Source organism: Acomys minous (assembly GCF_964271855.1).
Source record: "Acomys minous genome assembly, chromosome: 9".
In the NCBI taxonomy this organism is placed as follows: domain Eukaryota; kingdom Metazoa; phylum Chordata; class Mammalia; order Rodentia; family Muridae; genus Acomys; species Acomys minous.
In genome coordinates, this window is record NC_140490.1 from 785694 (window position 1) to 810883 (window position 25190).

Genomic DNA, 25190 nt, shown 5'->3' on the forward strand with positions numbered 1-25190 from the left:
CTGTTGGGCAGGGCAGGACATAGGTGGGGCTAGGAGAGAAAGGAATTCTGGGGGAAAAAAGGACTGCCATAAAGAGAAAGGAGACCTGAGGTGAAGAGAGGAGGCCGCCATGGGTGAGATGGAGGAGAAGCACATGGCCGACGTAGGTGGAGAATCCTGCCCAGATAAAAAACATTACCAAGTATTTGGGGTTATGCATGGGAGGTAGCTTGATAGGAGTTATTGGAAGCAGATAGCATGGGACTGAGGCCGGGATCCCATGCCTGCCCGACTATGGGAGGTAGTTTAGAGGATTGATATCTGCCCTGCCTCAGGTTAACCAAGGCTATCTTAAAATATAACAGGTGTCTGTGTCTTGATTGGTTGCTAGCTGGGCCTACTGATAATACAGATAATACAGATTTTATAAAACAATACTTTTCTTTAAAAATTACTCTCTTCTGTATGTGTGTGTGTGTTGCCCGAGTGTATTCTGTGCACTGTGTGCATGCCTGCTGACCTCATGGGTCAGAAGAGGCTGTCAGGTCCCCAGAACTGGAGTTAGGGATGATTGTGAGCAACTGTGTAGCTGCTGGGTCATCTGGAAGGGCAGCTAGTGCTTCTAACCTCAGAGACCTCTCATCCGGCCCTGCTAATATCTTTGTTGTTGCTGTTGACTGGAGATGTGGTTTCAAGAAAACTTAAGAAGCCACTTGGTTATAATGAAAGAGAGCTCTCTTCGAGCTCAGCACTGCAGGCAGCTGGAGCAAGTTTATCCATCTCTTACTGCATGGTTATGTCCTTCCTACTCCCAGCTCCTATCCCACACAGCCTTTTAATGGTATTCCAGCAGCAGATACAGATGTGCTAAGAAAACACAGCTTTTGTTTTCAGTAGTCTTTATACCTTTTAGAATTTATAAAAGGCTTTCCTATATATTGTCACAGTTTTTCCTTTCCACTCAAATTATGGACTTGCTTTAATGATGAGGAAACTGCGCTCAGACTTGGTGGCCAACCTGGGCTCTCCTGTTTCTCAGGTTCAGGTCACATGTCAGCTATGTTTTCTGTGTCTGTACATGCATGTGTAAAACAGGAAAGGAAAATGTTAGATTCTTATAGATAGATTTAAGATGTATCTAAAAGGGTCACTTGCATTTTAATGAGTCATCTAAAGGTTAGAGTTAAGCCTGGAGAACCAGCACCGCAGGCGTGTGTTCCTGGCTCTGTGTGAGGTTCCTGGTGAGCAGGGTCCTCTCACTCCCAGGCAGCTCCACCTGCCATTTTGCCATAGTTGAGTACGCCCCAGGCCAAACAGTAGAGGGTTCTCTCCAGCTGCTAAGACACAAAGCCTATCACAATCAAATCAAATATCTTATCTTATCTTTTCTTTTCTTTTCTTTTCTTTTCTTTCTTTCTTTCTTTCCCACCCCCCACCCCCACCCCAGCCGCAGAGTTTTTCTGTTACACAGAGCTCTGGCTGTCCTGGACTCTTTGTAGAACAAACTAGCCTCGAACTCAGAGAGATCCACCTGCTTCTGCCTCTCAGTGCTGGGATTAAAGGCGTGTGCACTACCACACTCGGCTCATAATCAGATCTTTCCAAAGCATCAGAGGCAGTGAGCGCTTCATGAAAAATAAAATGTGACTACGAAGCTAGTCCTGGGGGCTGCTCTGCTATGCTGTTGCTAGGGGAGTTTCTGCATTGCTGTAATGACTGTGCAAGCTCAGTGCTTGCCTGAGCATGGCAGAGCAGTACTGGCATGGCTGGGTGGGTGAGGGTTTCATTTAGAGATCACCAGAGAGGAGAGTGTACTTCAGGGGTCAAGACTAGGAAATCAGACATTAGTGGTGTTTTAGACTGGACTGGGCTCCTTCTATTTGGAGCCAGGCAAGCACCCAGGTCCAATTTAGTCCAGGGTCTTACAACTGAACATTACCGTTCTGCTCATAATCACCGTGCTCCAGATTGTGGTGAGGCTGTTGCCTGGCGTAAGCACTGCAGTCTGGGTCTCAGAGATCACTTAAGTGGCTCCTCTACTTGGAGATAACTCCATGACAGCTTGCTCATTCACTCACAGATTTTTGAGTATTTTGAGTCATTATATGTGAGTGAAAAGGTACATTTTGCAAAGAAAATTAAGTTTAAGTCCAGCATTTGAACACTTAAGATGTTGATCTGAAATATTGATATATAATTCTCACAGCCCACAATAGGGCTACTTCTGTAACAGATATACTCTACCTTTTTGGCTCACAACTTTAATCCCAGCACTTGGGAGGCAGAGGAAGGTGGATCTCCGTGAGTTCGAGGCCAGCCTGGTCTACAAAGCGAGTCCTGGACAGCCAAGGCTACACAGAGGAACCCTCCCTGTCTTGAAAAACCAGAAACAAAACAACAAAACACATTACTTTTCATGCCAAGATGAGACCACAGGACACATGTTACAGATCTTATTTTTTTTGTAATTAATAATGTCTTCCATGTTAATGTCCTGTACACACACACATATATACACATATGTATATAAATATATGCTTTGGGTTTTTTGTTTGTTTTTTGAGACAGGGTTCCTTTGTGTAGTTTGGCTGTCCTGGACTCACTTTGTAGATCACATTGGCCTCAAACTCAAGAGATCCGCCTGCCTCTGCCTCTGGAGTGCTGGGATTAAAGGCGTGTGCCAGCATGCCCGGCATGTTATTTATTTATTTTTTTTTAATATAGGGTTTATCTGTAGCTTTGGCTCTCCTAGAACCTGCTCTGTAAACCAGGTTGGTGTTGAACTCAAGAGATCCGCCTGCCTTTCCATCCTGAGTACTGGGATTAAAGGCGTGTGTCACTACTGTCCAGCTTTTGTATGGAATATTAATTACTCCTTTATAAACATTTTTAAAAATCCAAAATTAAGAGCTGGAGAGGTGGCTCAGTGGTTGAGAGCACTGACTGCTCTCCCAAAGGACCCAGGTTCAACTCCCAGCAACCGCATGGCAGCTCACACCTGTCTAACTCCAGCTCCAATGGCTCTGACACCTTCACACTAATGCACATAAAATAAAATAAATTAATAAAAATCTGACATTAAGATCTCTTACTTTTTATTTACTATCTTCATACTAAAAGGAATTTTCCTACCTTAATTCCCAAAGGATGTCTTGATTCAGAGTGACTTCTGCTTCTGTGTTTGCAGAAGCACAAATGTGAGGAGTGCCTTGTCCCAGCTTTGTGCTCCCCCAGTCACCACATGGTTCTGTAGTTTGACTTATTGCAGAACAAGATGTAGGATTCTAAGGACAGAGCTTGAGACCAGCACATGCTGTGTGCTGAGTATCTGAGCACAATACTTTGGGGTTCTCTTCTGTCCTCTGGGCAGGTGGCATGGAAGTGTCCTGGTCATGAGGGAGGACACTGAGCAGTGCTCTGCTTCTGCCTTCTGTGGACTACTGTACTGTATTTCTTCACATCAGAGACATTCTGTTGTAGAGGTGACAGCACTGCCCTTTGTGTATCCTGTTTCCCTATTTCTTGAGTTCAAGCAAGAAGGGGCAAGGGCTTAGCTCAGCGGTACAGTGTGTGTCAGGTTCTGGGTTCAGTTTCCAACATGAAAGAAGAAACAGAAAATGAAACCGTACTGACTAGTAATTGATTGTTTCCATGTTAGTACCTCAGTTCAAGCACTATTTAGTTTGGAGGGCTAGAGGGATGGCGCAGTGGTTAAGAGCACTGGCTGCTCTTGTGGTGCAGCCCACAGCTCCCATAACTGCAGTTCACAGGCCCTCTGCACGCACATGGTAGTCGCCTGTAATCCCAGCACTCCAGGAGGCAGAGGCGGTGGATCTCTTGAGTCAGAGGCTGTCCTGGACTTGCTTTGTAGACCAACTCAGAGATCCGCCTCCTTCTGCCTCCCAAGTGCTGGGATTAAAGATGTACCCCACCACCGCCCAGCCACATTGGCCACTTGGATACCAGACTCAAGACTGATAGAATTTTATGGAAGGCTGAATAAAGACTGACTGGTCAGGGACACCTGGGCTTGAGAGACTATCTGTGGTGCTGGTCTGTTTCTTTTTTTCCAAGACCAGGGTCTCTGTGTTAGCCTTGGCTAGCCTGGGCTTGATCAGGCCGGCCTCAAAGTCACAGCGATACGCCTGCCTCTGCCTCTGCCTCCCGAGGGCTGGAATTAAAGGCATGTGCCACCAAGCCTGGCCTGGTCTGTTTCTAAGGCAGGCTTTTTAATAAGAAAAACTGTAGCCAGGTACCCAGGAGTAGTAAGTGGGGGTGGGAGGCAGCATTACATCATTTTGACAGCTACACAAATTGATTTTGTTTTGAGTACATTGTATCTAGATAGATAGACAAAGCATTTTAAGCTGATTGGCTAGGATATAGGCTTGGGGACTTTCCAGGTTTCTACCTTTCAGGAGAAAGGAACATAGCAGCGTATTGTGCTTTTGTTTAAGTAGAACATGCATCATTAATTCAAGTAGAACATTCAATAAGTATTGAGTTGTAAATAAAAGCCTATTTATTCAAGTTTTCAGGCAGGCAGTGCCCGAGAACCGGAACTTACCTTCATCTTATGATCAAAGTGGAGTCTTAAACAAAATGGCTTCTGTCGTGGTGTTAAAAGAGGAGCTACAGTTATGCTAAGAACTAAAGTAGGTCTCAACAGAGGGGCTATAGTTACACAAAAAAGTTTAAGCAGGTTACAACAAATACATATTTTCTCCCTGGGGTTAAAGGTAATTGATTAGGGCTAGAGAGATGGCTTACTGGTTAAGACAACTTGCTGTTCTTACTTAGGACCCCTGTCCTGTTCTCAGCACCACATGGTGACTCACAAACTACCTGTAAGTCCAGGTCAGGGACCCAGTGAGCTCTTCTGTCCTCTGGGCTCCTGCATCGGCAATGGTATACAGAAACTCCTACAGGCAAACAGGTACACATAAAATAATCCTCCTCTTCCTCCTCCTCCTCCTCCTCTTCCTCCCCTTCCTTGGTTTTTGAGACAGGGTTTCTCTGTGTAGCATTGGCTGTCCTGGATTCACTTTGTAGAACAAGCTGGCCTCAAACTCCCAGCTGTCTTCCTGCCTCTGCCGCCGTGAGTGCAGGGATCACAGGCGTGTGCTACTGTGCCTGAGCCCAGTTATAAATTCTTTTAAAAAGGTAAATGGTATTGTAGAAAACTGGTAAAACACAGAAGTGCACAGAAAGGCAATGAACTCTTCATTCACTTCACAGCTGTGTTAATGTCGTGCTCTCCAGCATTGTGTGTGATGGTGGTCGTATGTGTATGATTATTTATTATTATTATTATTTTGGTTTTTCAAGACTGGATTTCTCTGTGTAGCCTTAGCTGGCCTAGACTCACTTTGTAGTCCAGGCTGGCCTTGAACTCACAGCGATCCTCCAGCCTCTGCCTCCCAAGTGCTGGGATTAAAGGCGTGCGCCACCAACCACCGCCACTGCCACTGCCACTGCCACCGCCACCACACCTGCCTTGCCTTGGCTTATTTGTTGCATATTTTCAGTGCTACGTGATAAGGTCATGATCAGATCATGTTATCCTGTCCTCTTAGAGCAGTGGTTCTCAAACTGAGTTGAGACCCCTATGGGGGTTGAATGACCCTAGTAGAGGTGGAATAACACCATCTGCATATCAGATATTTATATAAGCATTCGTAACAGTAGCAGAGTTATAGTTATGAAGTAGCAGTGAAAGCAATTTTATGGTTGGGGTGCACTGCACCATGAGCAGCTGTCCTAATGGGGTTAGGGAGGCTGAGGGCCACTGGGTTAGCACCTGGTGTGTTTATTTATTTATTTTGTTTGTTTGGTTTGGTTTTTTGAGATGGGATTTCTCTGTGTAACAGTTCTGGCTAACCTGGAACTTACTCTGTAGACCAGGCTGGTCTTGAACTCACAGCAATCGCCTGCCTCTGCTTTCCAAGTGCTGGGATTAAGGGCGTACACCACCATGCCCGGCCTGATCGGGTATGTTTTAAACATGAGTATTATGAAGTAGTGTTCTAGAAAGCTGTTTGTCTGGATTGATTCCTTTTTCTCTGTGGTTGTGTTCCATGTTTTGTGTTTATGCTGGGATTTCAGGAGACACCAAGAACCTGTTCTTGGACTCCACACCATGTTAGCTGGTATTTGCTCATTTCCTAATTGTTTGCATAATTGTTGCTATACTTTCATCCCCAAATCCCAATTGCACAACAAGCCACAGGTGTCAGATATTGTTGGCCACTGTCAACTTGATGGCAGTTATATGCATTGTACCAAGTGGCTGTAGAAACATTCTTTCACCGACAGAAAAAATATAGACCTGAAATCTCATGGGGTATAGTTCATGACTGTAACAATATTAAATTACAGAATAGTATCAAGACTTAACTCAGCACCTAGGAGACAGAGGCAGGTGGATCTCTTGTGAGTTGCAGGCCAGCCAGGCCTATGTAGTGAGATCATGTCTCAAAAACCAAGCAAAGAAAAAAAGTAATATGAAGCTACCTAAAAACGCCTCCAAATATGGAAACCTTGATGACACTCAATAATTATGGGGCAAAGAACTAATAAAAATACAAACTATCAGAAATTGCAAGCTACAGCTGAACTGATGCTGATAGGGGACATTTACAATTCCATATCCTAAGTTGGGCAGTGATGGCACATCCCTTTAATCCCAGCACCGGGGAGGGAGAAGTAGATCTCTGTGAGTTTGAGGCCAGCCTGGTCTACAAAGAGTCCAGGATAGCCAAGGCTCCACAGGAAAACCCTGTCTCCAGAAAAAAAAAATTCAATACAATTTCCTAGTCTATTAAAAAGTATTCTTAACAACGTGATCAGAACTAGAGAGCTAGCTAGTGCTGAGTGGAAGAGGCCAGGCACAGAGAGAAGTACCCACAGTCTTACCTGCATGTGTGACCTAGAATCCTTGGTCGTAGCTGAGAGTCTGTGATGGCAGTTAGAGGCTGGGCAGGAGGGAGAGTGCCGGAAGCATCCTGGATTTAGTTAAGACCTGGAAGTCCTGCTGTGTAGTAGGACGATTATAGATAATTGTATAAGATAAATCATAAAGACATGATGTGTGAGGAGATTGTTGTGCTAAAGCGGATGTAAACATTACATAATTCACTTATGTTTGAAAACATCACCTGGTAAGTTTAAAATTCTAAATGCCTTTACTTTATGTATATGAGTGCATGTGTATATGTTTTTGGTTTTTGGCTTTTCGAGGCAGGGTCTCTCTGTGTAGCCTTGGCTGTCCTGGACTCACCGTGTAGACCAGGCTGGCCTAGTGATCCACTTGTCTCTGCTTCTGGGATTAAAGGTGTGCGCCACCACCCGGCTGTGTATGCACGTTTTGATGTGTGCACCTGGTGTGTGTGTAGGTTAGAAGAGGGCCTGGATCTCCTGAAACTGGAGTCACATAGGGTTGTGTGTGGCCATGTGGTGCTAGGAATCAAAGCTCAGTCCTCCAAGAATACAAGTGCTCAACCACTGAGCCAGCCCTGATTTTTAATTTTTAATATGCCAAATTTTAAGTTAAGAGATAAATTATCCTAATTACCACTTTAAATCCAAATGGACAGTCAGAAGAAAATGAAAGCGATAGCAGCAGACCGCTAGCAGCGCTGGGCCTGCTAGCCTTCCCTGGGTTTGTAAGCTCCCAGTGGAGAGCAAGCGGTCCACGGGAGAAGCTGGGAGATCGATCCATAGAGGAAAGCGTGATTAAGCCTGGCCACTAAGGTTCCTATCACAAGGAACACCTCAGCTTCCTTGTATTCAGATTCACAGTGGGTGTGCTGTGAATAGTCAGCATTTGGGAGGCAGAGACAGATCTCTGAGCATTCAAGCCCAGCCTGGCCTGCACAGGGGGTTCTAGGGCAGCCAGAGCTATAGAACTAGACCCCATCTCAAAAAGCAGAAGTTAATATTAGTATTCTGACGTGTGTGTTGGAAAACAGCCACATTGAGGTACAGGATGAGTCTACAAACATACTTTATAAAGCCAGGAAAGAGCTTTAAAGTTGGCACTTCCAACTTGGTTAAGAAATACCTGGTCAGCCAGGCGTGGTGGCGCACACCTTTACTCCCAGCACTGGGGAGGCAGAGGCAGGCTGATCACTGTGAGCTCCAGGCCAGCCTAGCTGAAAGTGTTTACTTTCAGGATATAGGCATTTCCACCAGCTTTGCAGAAGTGATCAGCTCAGGAATTGGTGGAGTCTCATTAAACTGGGGTGGGGAGGAGGATGTGTAAATAAACTAAGATTTTTTTTCCCTACAGGTTTATTGACAAGAAGGAAAGGCTAAGCCAACTTAAAAGCAAGCAAGAAGAATTTCAGAAAGAGTAAGTTTTTTTGTTTTGTTTTGTTTAATTTTGATTTGTAGAGGCTGTCTCTTGCCACTGGGTTTAATCTGTTGCTGTGGTGTGCATATTTATGAATTGCCAACTTACTTAGCAGACTATCTTTTAAAGTTTTGAGAGGAACACCCTGATAGCTCAGTGTGTGGAGTCTCAGACTTTGACAGTGTCAGGGAGGAAAGAGTGTCTGAAAAGGGAAGCAGGAGAGAACACCAACTTTCTACAAAAAGCTTGGCCCAGACCTGGAGTCTTTCCCCAGCAATCCCTCGGTGCTCTTGGCCCTGCTCCCTGGGGTTGGCAGGTGGCCTAGAGCAGTAGGCTCTGAGTTCACCCAGGTGGTTCTCGTAGGACCTACCTACCTCACTGCTTTCTTCATCTTCCTCGGCAATCAGTGAAGGGCCGCAAAGCTCCAGCTGTCTATACCAAAATTCAGTGCCTGAGATGGGATGTTTTAAGGTGCAGATACTTGGGCTTCTAGCTTCAGGCATTTCTGATGTAGTAAGGCTAGGGTGAACCCTAAGCCCCAGTTGTTAGCCAGCACCGTTAGGACTCTCTTAGCCCTTAGCTTTGAGAATTTTCCTGTAGAACCTTTTGCCCTAAACTGACTCTGTAGCTCCCTGGTGGAGCCTGCTATCCTTTGACTTTTACTAAAAGCTGATCTTAGCCAGGGGTGGCATTATGCACCTGTAATCGCAAGGCTGAGTTCAAGGCGAACACAGGCATGTATTAAGTATTGAAAACAAAAGAAAAAATAAGGGCTAGAGAGATGGCTCGGCTTTTAAGAGACGGCCCTCATCTGGTGCTTCCTCAGGTCCAGGCCCACCCATGGCGCACCGACATACACATGCAGGCAGAAAACCCATGCACTAATAAATAACTTGTAAACATAGATTTATATCTTTTGAGCTTTGTAAGACTTTCATTAAGGGTTTCAATTTGTCTCTTTCCCAAACAGAGTGCTAAAAGCTATGGAAGGAAAACAGCTAACAGATCAGTTGGTAAGTTGCAGAAAGTATTTATGCTAATATTCTTCCTAAATGAGTCTGCATCTTTTTGAGTTGGTAGAGCTTAAAGAAACCCTCCTCCTCCTACCCCTCCTCCTCCTTCTTTTTTGTTTTGTTTTTTAGATTTTTGAGACAGGGTTTCTCTGTGTCAGCATTGGCTGCCCTGGACTTGATTTGTAGACCAGGCTGGTCTTGAACTCACAACGATCTGCCTGCCTCTGTCTCCCGAGTGCTGGGATTAGAGGTGTATGCCACCACATCCAGCTTAGAGAAATCACTTTTTTTTTTTTTTTTAATTTCAAGACAGGATCTCTCTGGGTAGCCTTGGCTGTCCTGGACTCACTTTGTAGATCACGCTGGCCTTGAATTCACAGCTATCCCCGCCTGCCTCTACCTTTCGAGTTCTGGGGATCAAAGGCGTGTGCCACCATGCCCGGCTTTAACTTAGTTTTTCACCACATTTGACAGTCTGGTTTTTAAATTTATTTTCTAAAATTCTTATAACATTGTCATTTTTTGTAAAATCCTCAACCTGACTTATTGATGCACACTGGAGAGGCAGAAGATCATGAGTTCAAGGCCAGGCTGGACTATATAATACCATAGTTCTCACAAGATTAAAATAGGAGCAGGCACCAGGCACTCAGGGAGGCAGCCTGGTCTACAAAGTTGAGTCCAGGACAGCCAAGGCTACACAGAAAATCCCTCTCGCAAAAACAAACAAAAACAACCAGGTGTATGAACCGATAGAGTGAATATTTACATATGTAGAAAGAGGATGTATTGGCATAGCTTACAGGCTATGGTCCAGCTAGTCCAACAGTGGCTGTCTCCCAAAGGAAAGTTGAAGAATCCAGGAGTTGATCAGTCCACAAGACCTGGTGTCTTCAGCACATGCCAGAATCCCGAAGTCGGCTCTAATGCTGGAAGGAGCACCTCAGCAGCAGGGTGGATGAGGACAAGCAGGCAAAAGAGCAGAAGCTTCATTCCATGCTTCCTAGGGGCTGCCGCGAGGTGTGGCCCAGGGTTAGGGTGGGTCTTCAGCGTCAGATGGTCCATATTTAAGGAGGATGTTCCTGCCTCAAATGATCCAGTTAAGCAGCTGCCCCTCACAGGTATGCCCAGCTGCTTGGGGATTTGATTCTACACGGAATCGTGGTTACCAAGAACAGCCAGCACAAGTGCACCACCCCATGTCAACATGACATGCAATCATATTTACTTATGTCATACTTAATTTCCAAGTGAAAACAATAACTAGACCATAATTACACCTAGCATGACATATATATCTCCTATGTACAACCACAAACATCATATATTTTAGAATAGGAGGCAGTGTCCCTTGGGGGACGTTCTTTTAGTGTGTCATAGCTTAAATATGATAACCATTGATATTATCTCAATTAATGCTATTATATTACACGGTAAAGAAAAAATGTATACAAGTACATTCTTAACAAAATATGACAGAAACATCCATGCCAGTTATAACCCACTTTATTGCAGTGAGTCATGTGGCCTTATCTGGTATTTATAACTTCCTCTACTCTCCACTCTGTGTTTCCTCCACCTCAGCAGGCCTTTGTTCTTTTCCTGGAGGAGGGTCCTGCACCTTCAGAGCTGAAGGGGCTGCCTTTGTCATCCTGCCTGGACTAGGTTGTGGTCGTTTCCCATGGCACGATAGCACCAAGATACTCCCTGGAGGATTTTCCGCACTCCACACACAATCTTTGTTACTTGCATTGAGGAGAAGCAGTCCAATTCACCTTGGGAGCCTGGATCACATGCACACACACCAAAACACTGTATTTCTTTCTTAGTCTGTTGGCTCAAGAGCACCAGAAACCCAAAGTGGTCAAAGGGACAATCTGAGCTTGTGGTTCAGTGGGGTGTTTACTGTGTCTCCTGACAGGGTGGTCTCCACTCTGCAACCTAAGCCACTGAGCCAGCAGAACTTAAGGTCATGGTAACAGGAAGCAGAGTGGGGGCTGGGAGGTCCATTTTCTACCCTTCATTCCTGGACCATGGATCCTGCCTAAGGGGGGAGCCGTACCATATGTTGGTCGCTGACTCGAAGCATAAGCCATCTCTGGAAGTGCTTCTTTCTATTGCTGTGACAAAGCACCATGACCACGGCAGCTTATAAAAGAAAGCACTTCATTTGGCTTAGTGTTTGAGAGCATTAAGGGCCTGTTATGGGAACTGAAGGGACAGCTGAGAGCTCTTGATCCAAGACCGCAAGGCAGAGAGAGGGAGAGTGTGTGTGTGTGTGTGTGTACACACATACGTACTGAGAGTCATTTGAAACCTCAGAGCCCGCCCTCAGTGACACACCTCCACCCATAAAACCATACCGCCTAATCTTTCCAAATAGTTCCACTATCTAAGGACCATGTATTCAAACAACATGAGCCCGTGTGGCCATTCTATAAGCTTTGTTGCTTTATTCCCCAGGGAAGTTGTGCCTCGCTGTGCCACTCCTGGTCATGTAAAGGGACAGTTTCATGCTTCATGTCATTTTCTGAGTCCTCTGAGTGTGGAACTCAGTTGGCCTTTTTGTGATCTGTTCTGTCCATGCCTTAGCCACCAGCCTTGTGTGTCGTTGACGACCCTGTGACATGTGGATAGTGTAGGGAAATGAATATTTTATTTGTTATAATTGTGCTTTGATGGGTTTGAAGCAGGGATTTATGTAGCCCAGAGTGGCCTTGAAATCCTGACCTTGTGTTTCCACCTCCCAGGTGCTAGGATTCTAATTAAACACAAGTGCAGCCATCTTAGCTAGGGCGGTAGGTAGGTAGGTAGGTACCACCGGGCAGGGAAAGTTTAGAAGCATTTCTTTCCTCTGTGCTCTGACCCGTAGGAAGAAGCTGCATAGTTTCATCTTGTTAATTTTCCAGCAGCTACTGTATGGAACCAGAACACTGCTTTCCCTTTTGTAACCTACCATAAGCAAATTATAGCAGTTATAGCAAATGCAGTTATAATAGCTTTTTCTACACCACTTTCTAAGATAGACTGGAAAATAAGCAGTAATTTGAAGTAGATAATCCTATGAGACTAACATTTGTGATATTTGTTGCATATTTTTTAAGAGATGGAAAATAATGTCGTGCAAAATGAGGATTGAACAGCTGAAACAAACAATATGTAAAGGAAATGAAGAAATGAAGAAAAGTAAGTACTTTGGTTCTGTGTAGCCCCAGTAAGAGGCCCGTGCAGGTTTCATGGGGTGGGACCCTGAGAGGTGGGGTTGGTTAATCTTCTCTCGTGCTGTGAGTACACGCCTGGCAAAAGTGCCCTCAGTAAGAAGGAAGGGTTTCCTCAGCTCGCAGGTGGAGGATGCAGCCCATCAAGGCAGGGATCCGTGTGGCAACAGGAGCTTGAGGCGGCAGGTCACATTGCATCCCCTGTCAGGGAGCAGAGAGATGCCTGCTTGCTTAGCTTGCTGCTACGTTTTGTGCACTCTGGGAAGCAACCCAAGAAATTGTGCCCCCCACACTTATGGGGTCTTCCCGCTTCAGTTAACTCAATCTGGAGCTTCCTGACGAACATGTCCAGAGGTTTGTCGCTTGTGGGCCTTGATCCTGTCAGGCCAGCAGTACTGACCATTGCAGGGTATTAGTGACTCTGAGACCTGTACTGTGGGTTGAAAATCTCAAATCCCTAATTTGAAATGCCTGTAAACTCTTAAACGTTTTAGATTTTAGGTTTCTTAGAATCTTGGAGGGAGGGAGTGAGTGAGTGAGTGAGTGTGTGTGTGTGTGTGTGTGTGTGTGTGTGTGTTGCGCTGGGACCCCATCTAAAAGTTGAATTCATTGTGTTTCATAGGTACTGTATACACGTACTCTGGAGGTAATTTTAATTTAGTATTTTTCGTGTTTTAACTTTGATATTAAGTTAAGTGTGAAATTAAAGTTGTAGCAAAGCTAGGCATGGTGGTGAATGCCTTTAGTCCCAGTGCTTGTGAGGCAGAGGCAGGCGGACCTCTGTGAGTTCAAGTCCAGCCTGGTCTACAGAGTGAGCTCCAGAACAGCCAGGGCTGCACAGAGAAGCCTTGTCTGGGGTGGGGGGGGTGGGGGAGGGCAACAAAATTGTAGCATTTTGTCAGCATTCAAAATGTTTGGATTTTAAGCCTGGGCATGGTGGCACACGGCTTTAATCAAGCACTCTGACAGAGACAGATGGATCTGTGAGTCTGGGGCCAGCCTGGCTTATACATCCAGGGCCAAGGCTACATAGTAAGATTCTATCTTAAAAAGGAAAAGGAAAGTTCTAGTTTTAGAGCATTTCACTGTTCAGATTGATTTCTTTATTGAGAAAGGGTCTTGTTCCCTACCTAGCCCAGGTCAGCTGGATTTCACAAGCGTCTCCTCTCCTCATTCTGAGTGCCACGCTACACAGCCCTGTGCTCTAGACTGCCTCACCAGGGAGGCTGAGCCTCTGCTTGCTTCCATAGGGCCTTTTGCCAAGGCCTTCTGTAACTCTGCATTTAAAGGGAAGGGCTGAGAATGTACTTCACCTTAGGTCTTTGCAAACTTCCAGCTCTTGATCACCAACACCCTAAAAACCAAACAACAGGGTGCTTTGCAGTAGCTAAAAGGCAGGGCAGAGTCTGACTTGGGACTCACTTGTAATGTTCAGTACTCAAGCGGGAATGTGAAACCATGGCTTCTCCCCACCAGTGAATTCCCATAATAAAGCCTGTACTTGTTATCACATTACAGATAAATGCTTTAAATGTCATCATAGGTGGTTGTCAAAATTTATTTCCTCTTTTAAAAAAACTTATATTCTTAGAGACATTTATTTCTCGAGATTCCTGTCTTAATTACTTTTGTGTTGCTGTGGTAAAACACTACCAAGACAGCTTATGAAAGAGCATTTAACTGGGCTTATGATTCCAGAAGTTAGTGTCGAGCAGGGCAGCTGAGAGCTCGCCTTTCAAGCCACAAGCTGGAAGCAGAGTTGGGGAGACAGAACAAAGCAGGAAGCCTTTTAGGCCTGAAAGTCACCCCGCCCCTCCCCCAGCCACACTTCCTAGTCTTTGCTGTCTTCTCCAGGCGGGAGGCCATTCAGACATAGGAGTCTGAGCCATCTCATTTTAGAATGAGACATGCTCCATGGTGGCATGTGATGGTCTCAGAGCTCCTTTGACGGTGCTTACTCTCATGAAGTGTTCCTGGACAGCTAGGGCAGCAGGCACTGCTATATAGGTGTGGATCTGCAGGGAGAAGGGACCCCGACTTGTGCTTGCACTCCCTGGCCTTGAGTTCAGCAGAAGTTATTACTTAACATTGGCTCCCCATTTTTCCAGCATCCTCCCATGATGCTCTGGTGGTGCCCGACCCTGTGGAGGCCGCACAGCATGCTAAACACGTCCATGCGCAAAACTGTAATCAGCTTATCCTCACCTTGAAAGCAATAAGATGGTCATAAAGCAGTGGGCGATGTAGCACATTCAGCAGATGAGATGACCTCATGACCGCATGGACACCCAGGCAGTATGGCAGCAGCATAGTGCTCTGTTGTACACTTACTGTAGATTTCCATATTGCTGTCAGCTCAGATCCACCGGCTTCACTTTGGGCTGCTGTGGGTGACCACCAGAGCTGAAGCCTGTTGCTTGATGGAAGGTGCCCTCTAGGGCCCCCACACTCCTGCAAGCTGTTCTAAAGCTACCCACGCTCACAGGTGAAGAGGTTGCTACCAGTACTCTTTCTGTAAGCTGTGTTGCTGGGTACACCCTGTGTGGTCCAGTAAAGGGCACAGACTGGTGGCTGTGGAGCCTGTGGGTTAGTCTCCTATGCATGGGTGGGAGCGTTAGCCACACCCATTCCAGGGGTGGGTTTGATCTGCCTGCAGAGTAGATTAGAACTAGTGTCAAGGGCTTTGATGTTTTAGGGGAGACACTGGACAGAGGTGAGGTGCCTTGACTTCCAAAATCAGCACAGGTTGCAGATGGGTGACCGAGCATCCCGTCATCTGTGCTAGGCAAGATACTGAATTTTAAGCTGTCCTCCGACTCAGGGCCACGGCTAGACAGATTCCTGTGCGTACTTGCTAAGGGTCAGGAAATACAATGGCCATGGCAGAGTGAAAACTAAATACAAGTCAGCATGAATGGGACTAAGCCACAGGATGTTTCCTCGGGCATCTCCATGGGCCTGGCTTGGGAAAGAGGTGTCCACAGGCACTTGTGGGGAGCTTCTTAGGAGGCTGCCAGGCGTCAGTGGGCCTGGTGTGAAGTACTAAGAGCAGCAGATGCCAGTCAGGCTGGGAGGAAAAGGTCTGCGGAGCAGTTATGAGCAGAGTTGCTAGTGAGAAAAATCTGGAAATTGGAGCAAATGTGGCACATTTCCAGATAGTATTTTGGATGACAGCGTAGGGATGAGTGTCTGCAGGGTGGTAGCTGCTTCAGAGTTCATCCAGTCACTGACATTACGTGGGTCCATCTGAGAAGATCTGTCGCGGGAGGCACTAAATGAACATAGCCAGGGTTAAAAAGTTTAGTCTGTGTTTGAGAGCTGCCAGGCATCGACTGTAGTTTATACAGATTGCGCAAGAGCCATGCATGGTGACACATAGCTGTAATCCCAGCATTCAGCAGGCTGAGGCAAGAATTCATTTACACATGGGTGCATGCGTGCGTGTGTGCATGTGTGCGTGTACACACACACACACACACTGGGGAGAAGGAGAGCATAAGTAGGTTGGAGCTGAGCCACCGAGAGATGGGCGGCATTTAAGTGAGAGGCAGCTGGAAGCAACAGTGAGGGCAGAGAAGCTTCAGTCAGCTGTAGACCGGCTAGTGGGATCAGCGCAGGCATTGCCGAGGCAGCGCACAGGTCTAGAGGAGACATTCCTATTCTGGGAAGGCCCTGAGCTTGGTTTTAACCTTGAGAATGTGATTCCTGGGTGTTTGTCTTAGGAGTGCACAGATTTTTGTGACTCAAATGAAAGATAACTTAAGCACAATGACCCTAGCAAGTCTCAGACTCCGTAGCCCAAAGGGTCTGTGGGTCGCCCTAGTGAGGCCGCGCTGCTGCTGCCATGTGCGGGCTGCTCACCCAGGCCTGCGGTTGTGCCCTAGACTCTGAAGGCCTGCTCAAGAGCAAGGAGAAAAACCAGAAGCTGTGCAGCCGAGCCCAGCGGCACCAGGAGAAGAAGGAGAAGATCCAGCGGCATAACCGCAAGCTGGGGGACCTGGTGGAGAAGAAGACCCTCGACTTGAGGGGCCACCATGAGCGGCTGGCACGCCTGCGGAGGTCCCACATCCTGGAGCTCACCTCCGTCATCTTTCCGATCGAGGAAGTGAAGGCGACTGTGAGGTACAGTACAGAGGCTTTGCATGAAGACCAGGTGCTGAGGACTGGTCAGCCAGCATGCCAGTAACTGGGCCTTGTTCCCGGCTTGTTGGTTTTCCCGGTAATGAAACTTGGTTCTTATCTTCCTCAGCAAACAGTAAAGCTGGGGAGGCGGCCAGGCCACGGGGTGGGTGGCCTGTGCTCTGTCACAGAGCTTCCATGGCACTTGCTGACACACACTCCTGGGGAAAGACCATCTGTTCAGTCATGCTAGCCAGGGCACTTACTAGTTGTGGGTACATGACACACTCTTGAACCCACAAACCTGATTTCCTTGTCTGTCAGATGGAGGTTGGACGTCATCTGCTGTACTGTAGAGGGGCACACCTAGTGCCTGGGCGTACCCTTCCCTGGTAGTGGGCTTTTATTTATCCTGCTAGCTGCTGAGGAGACATCACCATGCCTCGAGTGCACAGGGAACCTGAGGACACTGAGGTGGCGGACAGTGGCTCCTTACCTCGCCAGCTATCAGTCATCTGCCGGGCTTTTGGAAAAGCCACACGGGGCCCAGTGGCTCAAACCTGGAATCCTAGTCTCTTAGAGGGTGAGGCAGGAGGGTTTCAAGGTGAAAGCTAGCCCGGGCAACTTACTGAAATCCCGTCTCAACTTTAAAAAGGGGGCAGGCTAGCCCTTGGTAGGTTCAATCCCCAGGACTCCCAAAAAAGCGAGGTGGGACCTGAGGCCAGAGTGCGCATTCTAGCCTCTTGCTGCACCTCCCAGTGTTCTATAGATATGTACACGGGGTGTGGAAGCCACCACCAGAAACTCCCATGAGGGCCTTCTGTCTTTTCTTGCTCTGCCTGGACTGACGGTGGGTGACTAGTAACCAGTCTTTCTCGCCTCTCCCTCAGTCCCTTTGTTATGTTGCCAGATTTGGCTTCCTGGACCCATTCAGTCCAAGAGGTGGGAAAGCTGGGCTGGTGGCATAGACCTGTGATCCCAGATAATTGGAAGGTTTACACAGGCAGAGTCAGGTTACAGCTGGCCTGGGCAACGTAAGGAGACTGTTTCAAAATAAAAAATAAAGAGGGGTCAAGGCTCTGTCTCAGTGGCGAGAGCCCTTAGGCAGCGAGCAGAAGGCCTAGGTTCAGTTCTTGAGTGCGGATAAAGAGTCCACACACACAGTTGGCAGATATTTTGGATCAATGGAAAAGAGTCAAGCTGCCACATCGAGTGGGCAGGCCCCGAGAGAAGCCGGAACAACAGAAGCTGGTGCTGACATTGTGACCTGGTGGCTCAGCAGGTTCTGGGTTTGTATCAAGGACCACAAAAGAGGATTTTAACAGGGCTCTTGCAGCTACAGGGTTGGGTCTGTAGATGAGTTTTAGTAGAACTGTAGTGTAAATGACCTGATTTTGGTCCCACAGTAGCTGGGTGTGATGGCACACACATGTACCCTAGCTCTAAGGATGCTGAGGCAGGAGGACCAGCCTCTGTAGCATAGCAAATTCAAGGCCAAGCTGGGATACGTGAGAATCCTATCTTACCAGACTAATTCCTTCATTGTGTTGTTTATTTTGCTGTTTTTCATTATGAGGATCGACTCTAGGCTTCCTGATTTTGATCATTGAATTTTGCTTAATTGGCAATTTGGGTAAAAATTTAAACACTTTCAATGTTTTAATCTTTTTCAACTTTTTTAATAAGGTTAAAAAAAATTTTAAACCAAGAAAACATGCACCAATGTAGTCATGTGGCACATAATGTAGACCATACGATTCCATGATGCTGCGCCGTGTGATGTTGCGGCTGGAGGGTTGCTGCTATAATCTTTCTTGTTCGTTTGCAGAGACCCTGCAGATGTGTCTTCAGAGAGTGACGGTGCCATGTCCTCCAGCATGGTGAGCAAACTTGCCGAGGCCCGGAGGACAACCTACCACTCTGGGAGATGGGTCTGTGACGACCACAACGGTGACACCAGCATTAGCATTACAGGCCCTTGGATTAGCCTGCCCAACAACGGGGACTACTCTGCCTACTATAATTGGGTAGAAGAGAAGAAAACAACCCAAGGACCCGGTGAGAAGCAGAGACAGTCTTTGGAAATGTATCTGCATATGTTGTGAGATGAAGCTTCCATGGTGGAGTGAACAGGGCTGCAGTGAGCAGTTGGGTTTAGTGCATGCACAGTGCAGTGTTGTGAAATACTTCCTCTTCCTCCTCCTCTCAGATGGAAACCCCGTGCTAGGAAGGTGTCACGCCTCCCGTTTCCTCTCCTCAGCTCTAGGGAGCAGTGTGCTCTCCAGCAGTAGATTTTCTATCCTGGACAGCTCAGGAGTGACGTCATGAAATGTGTCGTCTTTGTGTCTGCTTTGTCTCATTTAGCTGCCTTTTACAAAGTCATACTATGGCTTATGTTAGTCCTCCATTGCTCTCATGGCTAAATACTGCTCAAGTGTATGGATATACCACATTTTATATCTTTATCACTTGATGGATTGATGATTATTTACCTTCGGGTTCATATTATTTAATTCAGAGAAAAAGACATGTAAGAAAGATAATTCTAAGCCAAAAAAAAAAAAAAAAAGCCGGGTGGCATGCCTTTGTTCCCAGCACTCAGGAGGCAGCGGCAGATGCAGGAAGCTTTAGGAGAAAGGGTTTTTTTGCTTGCACTTCCAGGTTTGTTTGTTACTGGGGAAAAGCGAGGGCAAGACATTGTAGCAGGTACTCACGCCAGTGTTCAGCACTCTTTCTTTCTTTCTTCAGCACCCTTAGTGCTAGGAAGGGTCTCATGTAGCTCAGGCTGGCTCCTCAGATGTCTCATTCTCCTTCCTCGGCATCCTGGTGTTGCAGTAACATATGAGTCACCACAACAGGCCACATTGGTCATCCTTAGGTGACACATGCCAGGTCCCGTCAGTCTAGATCCTGAGTCCATTCTTGCTTGGCCTAGTAGGATGCTTGTGTCTGACCAGGCAGTAAGAGTGAAACCCAGTTATCAGTGATGTAATTAAGAAACTACAGGTGATGGTTTTGATGACATGGAGGTGCTTTGTTTGTGACTCTTGTGTCCACTCTCAGACATGGAGCACAACAACCCTGCCTACACCATCAGCGCCGCGCTGTGCTACGCCACTCAGCTGGTCAACATCGTGTCTCACATACTTGATGTCAATCTTCCTAAAAAGCTGTGCAACAGGCAAGTATTAAGCTGGCAGTATTTCATCGTCAGTGTCTCGTGTTCCTGGTGTGCCCTTGCACTTGCTAGTGTACGCCAGAAAAGGTTTGACTAAAATGGTAAAGTTGGTTTCAGAGGATGACACCAGTCTCATAACAGTCATGCAGGAGTCCTGAAGAGACCCCAGAAAACCCATCTGAATCTTGGGGAGATCCGGGTATGCATGGAGGTGCTGCAGGTCTTTGTAACAGTGGGGTGTAGAGGGGGAGTTGTTTTGTTCTTATGAAAACCCTGTGTTTAAAAATTTAAAGGCACATCCCACCCAGTTCACAGTAAGAGCCCCACCCTCCCGTGCCCCTTACATTTCCATGCATGAAGACCTGTTACCACAGCAGGGTCTCATCATATAGCCCTCCTGGCATGGCCTTGAGGTCACGATCCTCCTGCCCCAGCATCTGGTGGCTGGCCTCAAGTAGTTAACAGCCAGAGCCATGGATCATTGTAAGCAGGAGGAGCATGTGATGTCCCCCTTACTCTGTTTCCTGCGTTTTTATGTACTGAGGATTGAACCCAGCTGGGCAAACATCTCTTCCTCAGAGCCCTTCCCTGACCCCAGGCCATGAAGCGGGAAGGGGACAAGCCATGGAGGGGGCACTAGGGAAGACACCTGGAGACAGGGCACAGAGTCCTGGGAGGAGGGAGACGCAGAGATGAAGAGGAGCACCCACGGGCTCCACGGGAGCCTGCGGTTGTCACTCTGCACAAAGTAGATGGCCGCTGAGTTTCCCTCCACCTGCGTGTATCACCTCCATAGCATTTCAAGGCCGTGTGGCAGAGCTGCTCAGTCAGGTAGGTCTGTGTGGGTGCAGTTTCACCAGCAGAGCAGAGCCTCCCCAAGGGCGGCAGGTGGTGCTGAGGAAGTGTCTGCTGCTAGCAGTTCACTGAGGACGAAGAACAAGCGCTGTTGCTTCTGCCTGTAGTTCAGGTGCCCCCTTCAGTAGAGTTCCTCAGAGAACAATCTCAAGAGCCGCCTGCTTGTCTTTCAGTGAGTTCTGTGGAGAAAACCTCAGCAAGCAGAAGCTGACCCGCGCAGTGAGGAAGCTGAACACAAACATCCTTCACCTTTGTTCTTCTCAGGTACCAGCCTTGTGCCTCGAAGTCAGTTTTAATTTGCTGTGCATTTGAAAGTACTAATCAAGGCCTTGCCTTTTCTAGCACGTGAATTTAGATCAGTTACAGCCACTGCATACACTCAGGAACCTAATGCACCTGGTCAGCCCTCACTCGGAGCACCTTGGCAGGTAAGCCGGCTGGGTGTGGGGCTTTTCTCCAAGCACTGCTTCTCTGTGGCTGCTTTCCAGTAGAGCCAGCGTGCGCGCCGGCGTAGTAAGCAGCGTTCTCCACGTCCCACATCTCTGGAAGGACAGAGGGTGTGCAGCTCTGTACCGATACCCCGAGGGTCCTGTTGTGTCATGTCCGAGTCCATGGAGCATGCGCCATCTGGTGGAAGAGCCCAGCTGCCTGGCCGCCACCATGTGTTTCTCTTGTTCCTTTCCTAGCTTGCCCCTGCAGCTGTGCTGTCTGTTGTGTGTGTTCCTTTGTGCTTGCATAGACTATGTGTATGAAATTTCTTTAAACACCAGGTCAGTTTGGTCGCCATTTGTTAAGAGTTCATAGAGTGAGTGCTAGTTATCTGCTTGTAGCGGAAGTCAGTAATGTAACCGCAAGCCCTGGCCCCTCACGCTTCAGTCATTCCAGGTGCCTGTTCAGCCCCCAGCACACAAGCGCACAAGGTCAGCGAGGCTCACCTCTGGTCCCCGCTCCAGCCCTTACCCACTGGCTCGCATCAGTATGTGCCTCCGTTTTGCAGAGATTGGACCCGGCTGATGTGTACACTCTTTGGAAAATGGGCTTTTATTAGGTGATTTTGTTCAGACTGTAGGCTAGTGTAAGCCTAGCACTAGTGTATAAGTTAGACACAAGGGTTGGTGTTTATTACTATGGTCTTTAGCTGGCGGAGTTTGCAGGTGCTGTAACCCCAGCCCTCAGGAAGCTGGAGCAAGAGGACTGCAGGTCAAGGCCAGCCTGGGCAGCTTGCAGGACGGTCCTGTCTAGAGGGACCGCAGGTCAAGGCCTGGGCAGCTTGCAGGACGGTCCTGTCTAGAGGGGCAGCGGTGGGGCTGAGCGGCAGAACACCAGCCTAGCATATACCTTTTTTTTCTTGCATTTTGACTCGACATCTTTTCATCTCCCAAGTTGGGGTGCATCTGTAGAAAGAAACAAGGTGGCTTGTTGGTGCATGCTTCATTGCTCCCGGCTAAAACAGGGATGACGGTGAAAACCGCAGCAGATGCTTCAGACAGACTGATGCCAAAGTTCGTTCACCCAGAAGCATTGGCAGCAAGTCGGGGACAATAGTCAGGGCTGGCCCTGTTCCAAACTGTGTATCTAAAGTTAATTTGAAAAAGTTTATTGTGGGGTGGGGTGGGCTAGGGCAGTGAGATAGCCCAGGAGGTAAAGGTACTTGCCACTAAGCCTAATCACCTGACTTACATCTTCCTGCCCCACGGGCTGGAACGAGAGAAATGACTCCCACCCACAGACTTGCTATAATCGCCTCGTTTCCAGTAATATAAACAAAACAAAACCAGGCTTCTTTAATCTCAGGAAACAGACGTAGAGGATTGCAGCTTTGAGGCCAGCCTGGGCTACATTGGAAACCAATTAAGGAGAAAAAACAAACAAACAAAACAAAACAACAACAACAACAAAACCAAAGGATTCAAATTGCTTCCCTGGAAGTTTTAAAAAAAAATCCTCAATCATGAGCAAACTCATGGGCTAGGGAGACATGGGCTCGCAGTGCAAGCTAGGTTAAAGTCCCAAAACCCATGGAAAAAAGCCGGGTGGGTGAGGTGGGAGGCCCAGAGAGGAGAATCACTCAGAAGCTTGCAGACCATCTTGCCTGGTGTGTACAGCTCTTAAAAAAAAAAAAAAAAAGAGTCCTGAAAGTTGTCGTGTGGCCTCACATCCATGCTGCTCCTTTCTGCTTGCTGTCATGACTCACACACACACACAACAAAGAAATGCAGCGAGGCAAGTTTCTTCCTTCCCTCATACCCAGTGATGCCAGCTCATGGCCTTGGGGTGGGGACGGTGCCTCAGGCAGCTGCCCGTCTGCACACAGGTCAGGACCCTTCGAAGTCCGGGCGGAGCTTGAGGAGTCTATGGAGTTTGTGGACCCTGGAGCTGCTGGGGACTCTGACGCGAGTGGGGACGAGCGTGTGAGCGACGAGGAGACGGACCTGGGCACAGACTGGGAGAACCTGCCGAGCCCGCGCTTCTGTGACATCCCTTCCCAGCCGGTGGACGTGTCCCAGAGCCAGAGCAGCCAGGCGTCCCCACCTATAGCCAGCAGCAGTGCCGGAGGGATGATCTCCTCTGCCGCGGCCTCCGTGACCTCTTGGTTCAAAGCTTACACTGGACATCGCTAGTGAGTGTGGACCAAACATGCTGGTTTTGTGTCACGAGATCTTCCCCGCTGCACTCTACTAACCTTGTCTGTGTAGCTACGGTAGTGCCTGGGCCCCAGAGGGCTGACCTGGGCTTGTGGCCTCCTGGGCCCCTTAGACCCCACAGTGTGCTGGTTCCTGGGGTGCCCCGTCTTCTGTCAGATCACAGGGAAGCCTGGCCTGTCTTGGTGATGAGGAATGAAAGACAGCTGGGTTTGTTTTTCTGTCATCTTTTGGTCTCATCAGGGAGAGGTGGGGGAGGAGGGAGGTGATGGCTGTGGCTGTCCCGCATTACATTGCTGATTCCCACCACACACCAAAGAAACCAAGTCTTCACCGCTGTGGACCCATGTCTGCTCACGGGGGTGTTTAGAGACGCCTAAACAGCTTCCTGTACTCGGAGGGAATGAGTCACTGGAGCTCTGTACTACACTCCCTTGCACACGGGACTTTGCCTTTATCATTCCCTAGATGAGCAAAGCTGCCTGGGCACAGGTGGACACTTGACTAATCGTTCACTCTCTTGTCCAGTTTCTTCTGGGCAGCAGAGGGCAGAGGGGGGTTAACTAGTAGCAGCTGTTCCCGGGGAAACCCTCCTGGTCTCCGAGGCTCCGGCAGAGCGTGGCACTGAGCAGCCGTCCCAGGAAGTGCTGCTCAGCGATCAGGGAGTTCCCTCCAAGAGACCACTCTCATGACAATCGTACAGAAAACTATAACGAGAGGCATTATGTTCACATTGTAAGTAGTTCTTTATTTTTAGTAACTTTAAAAAAGAAGTTCTATGTGACAGACTACAGCAACCCAGTGAGAGAGCACCCTCCCGGGTGTTGTCACATCTTCCTGTTGCGGCTGGTGCGATGGTACCTCAGGCAGGCCTTCAGCAGCCTGCCGCGCCCTAGCTCCTGCTCACTCTTGGTAGAGTTGGTACTTGGCCTGCAGCCTGGGGTGCTACTGACTTGAGCCTACCCAGGAGCATGTTCCAGCTCTCGGTGGTCCACCCGGGAGGAGGCAGCTTCCTCCTGTGGCTCCTTTGTTTGCCTGGAGTTGTTCCATGCTCAGCTTCGCATCGCTGGACTTGTCTGCTACCTACTTCTAGAACTCATAGACTGAGTCTGCTGGGGTGAACATGGCTGCTGAGAAGAAACCATGAGCTTGGGAGGAAGCTACACAAAGCGCAGAGGTCACCAGCTAAGTCTACAGCAACTTAACAACAGATGCAGGAAATGCAGGGCTTCATGGGTATTTTGGTTTTGGTATCAACTAGAGGCACTTTTATCACTTTACGTCACAATGAGTGATCCAGCACGCACCGCCCTAGGCTGCTGAAACACGTTGGTTTCGTTCTTTTGCACTGGATCCACCTGTTGTAAATAGTCTTAAAAACACATTTCAACCACTGCCCCCGTCCCGCCCCCTTACACCCCCCTCCCCCAGTACTCTTTGCTGCTCTTTGAAACCTTTCATGTAGGTGCCAGAACCATACCTAAACAGCTTTCTGAAAAAAATGAAGCTGGTATTTTTTTTTAAAACCAAAAGCCATAGAAGTTGGTCATGTTTTCCATTTTAAGATGATTTATTGAAACAAGGTAATACTAACAGAAACTCAGAGGCACCACATAGGCTGCTTTAAATGGTCTTACAGAAGACGTTTTATGTAACTGAATAGAATCAAGGAAAGTTTGGTCGCAGGCACAGTTTAGCTAGGCCACCATGATACGGGGGAAGGAACTGCAGTGTCAAGGCCCCGCGCTGGGTCTGAAACTTCCAAGTCAGGTTGAGTCATACAGATGTTTTCTAAACTTTTATTGTATTGCTGCAATAAATCTTTTAACAGTG

At 47.8% G+C, this 25190-nt stretch overlaps 1 protein-coding gene across 1 annotated transcript in view; it reads left to right on the forward strand.

The window, feature by feature from the left end:
* Positions 1–25190, forward strand: part of ATG14 (autophagy related 14) — a 30135-nt gene extending 4945 nt beyond the window's left edge. The window contains exons 2-10 of the mRNA XM_084796632.1: positions 8270–8332; positions 9303–9345; positions 12450–12531; positions 16448–16685; positions 18511–18740; positions 19746–19867; positions 20893–20979; positions 21058–21143; positions 23030–25190. Coding sequence (XP_084652758.1) covers positions 8270–8332; positions 9303–9345; positions 12450–12531; positions 16448–16685; positions 18511–18740; positions 19746–19867; positions 20893–20979; positions 21058–21143; positions 23030–23336 — 1258 coding nt within the window. The 3' untranslated portion in view covers positions 23337–25190. The remainder of the gene's footprint in view (positions 1–8269; positions 8333–9302; positions 9346–12449; positions 12532–16447; positions 16686–18510; positions 18741–19745; positions 19868–20892; positions 20980–21057; positions 21144–23029) is intronic.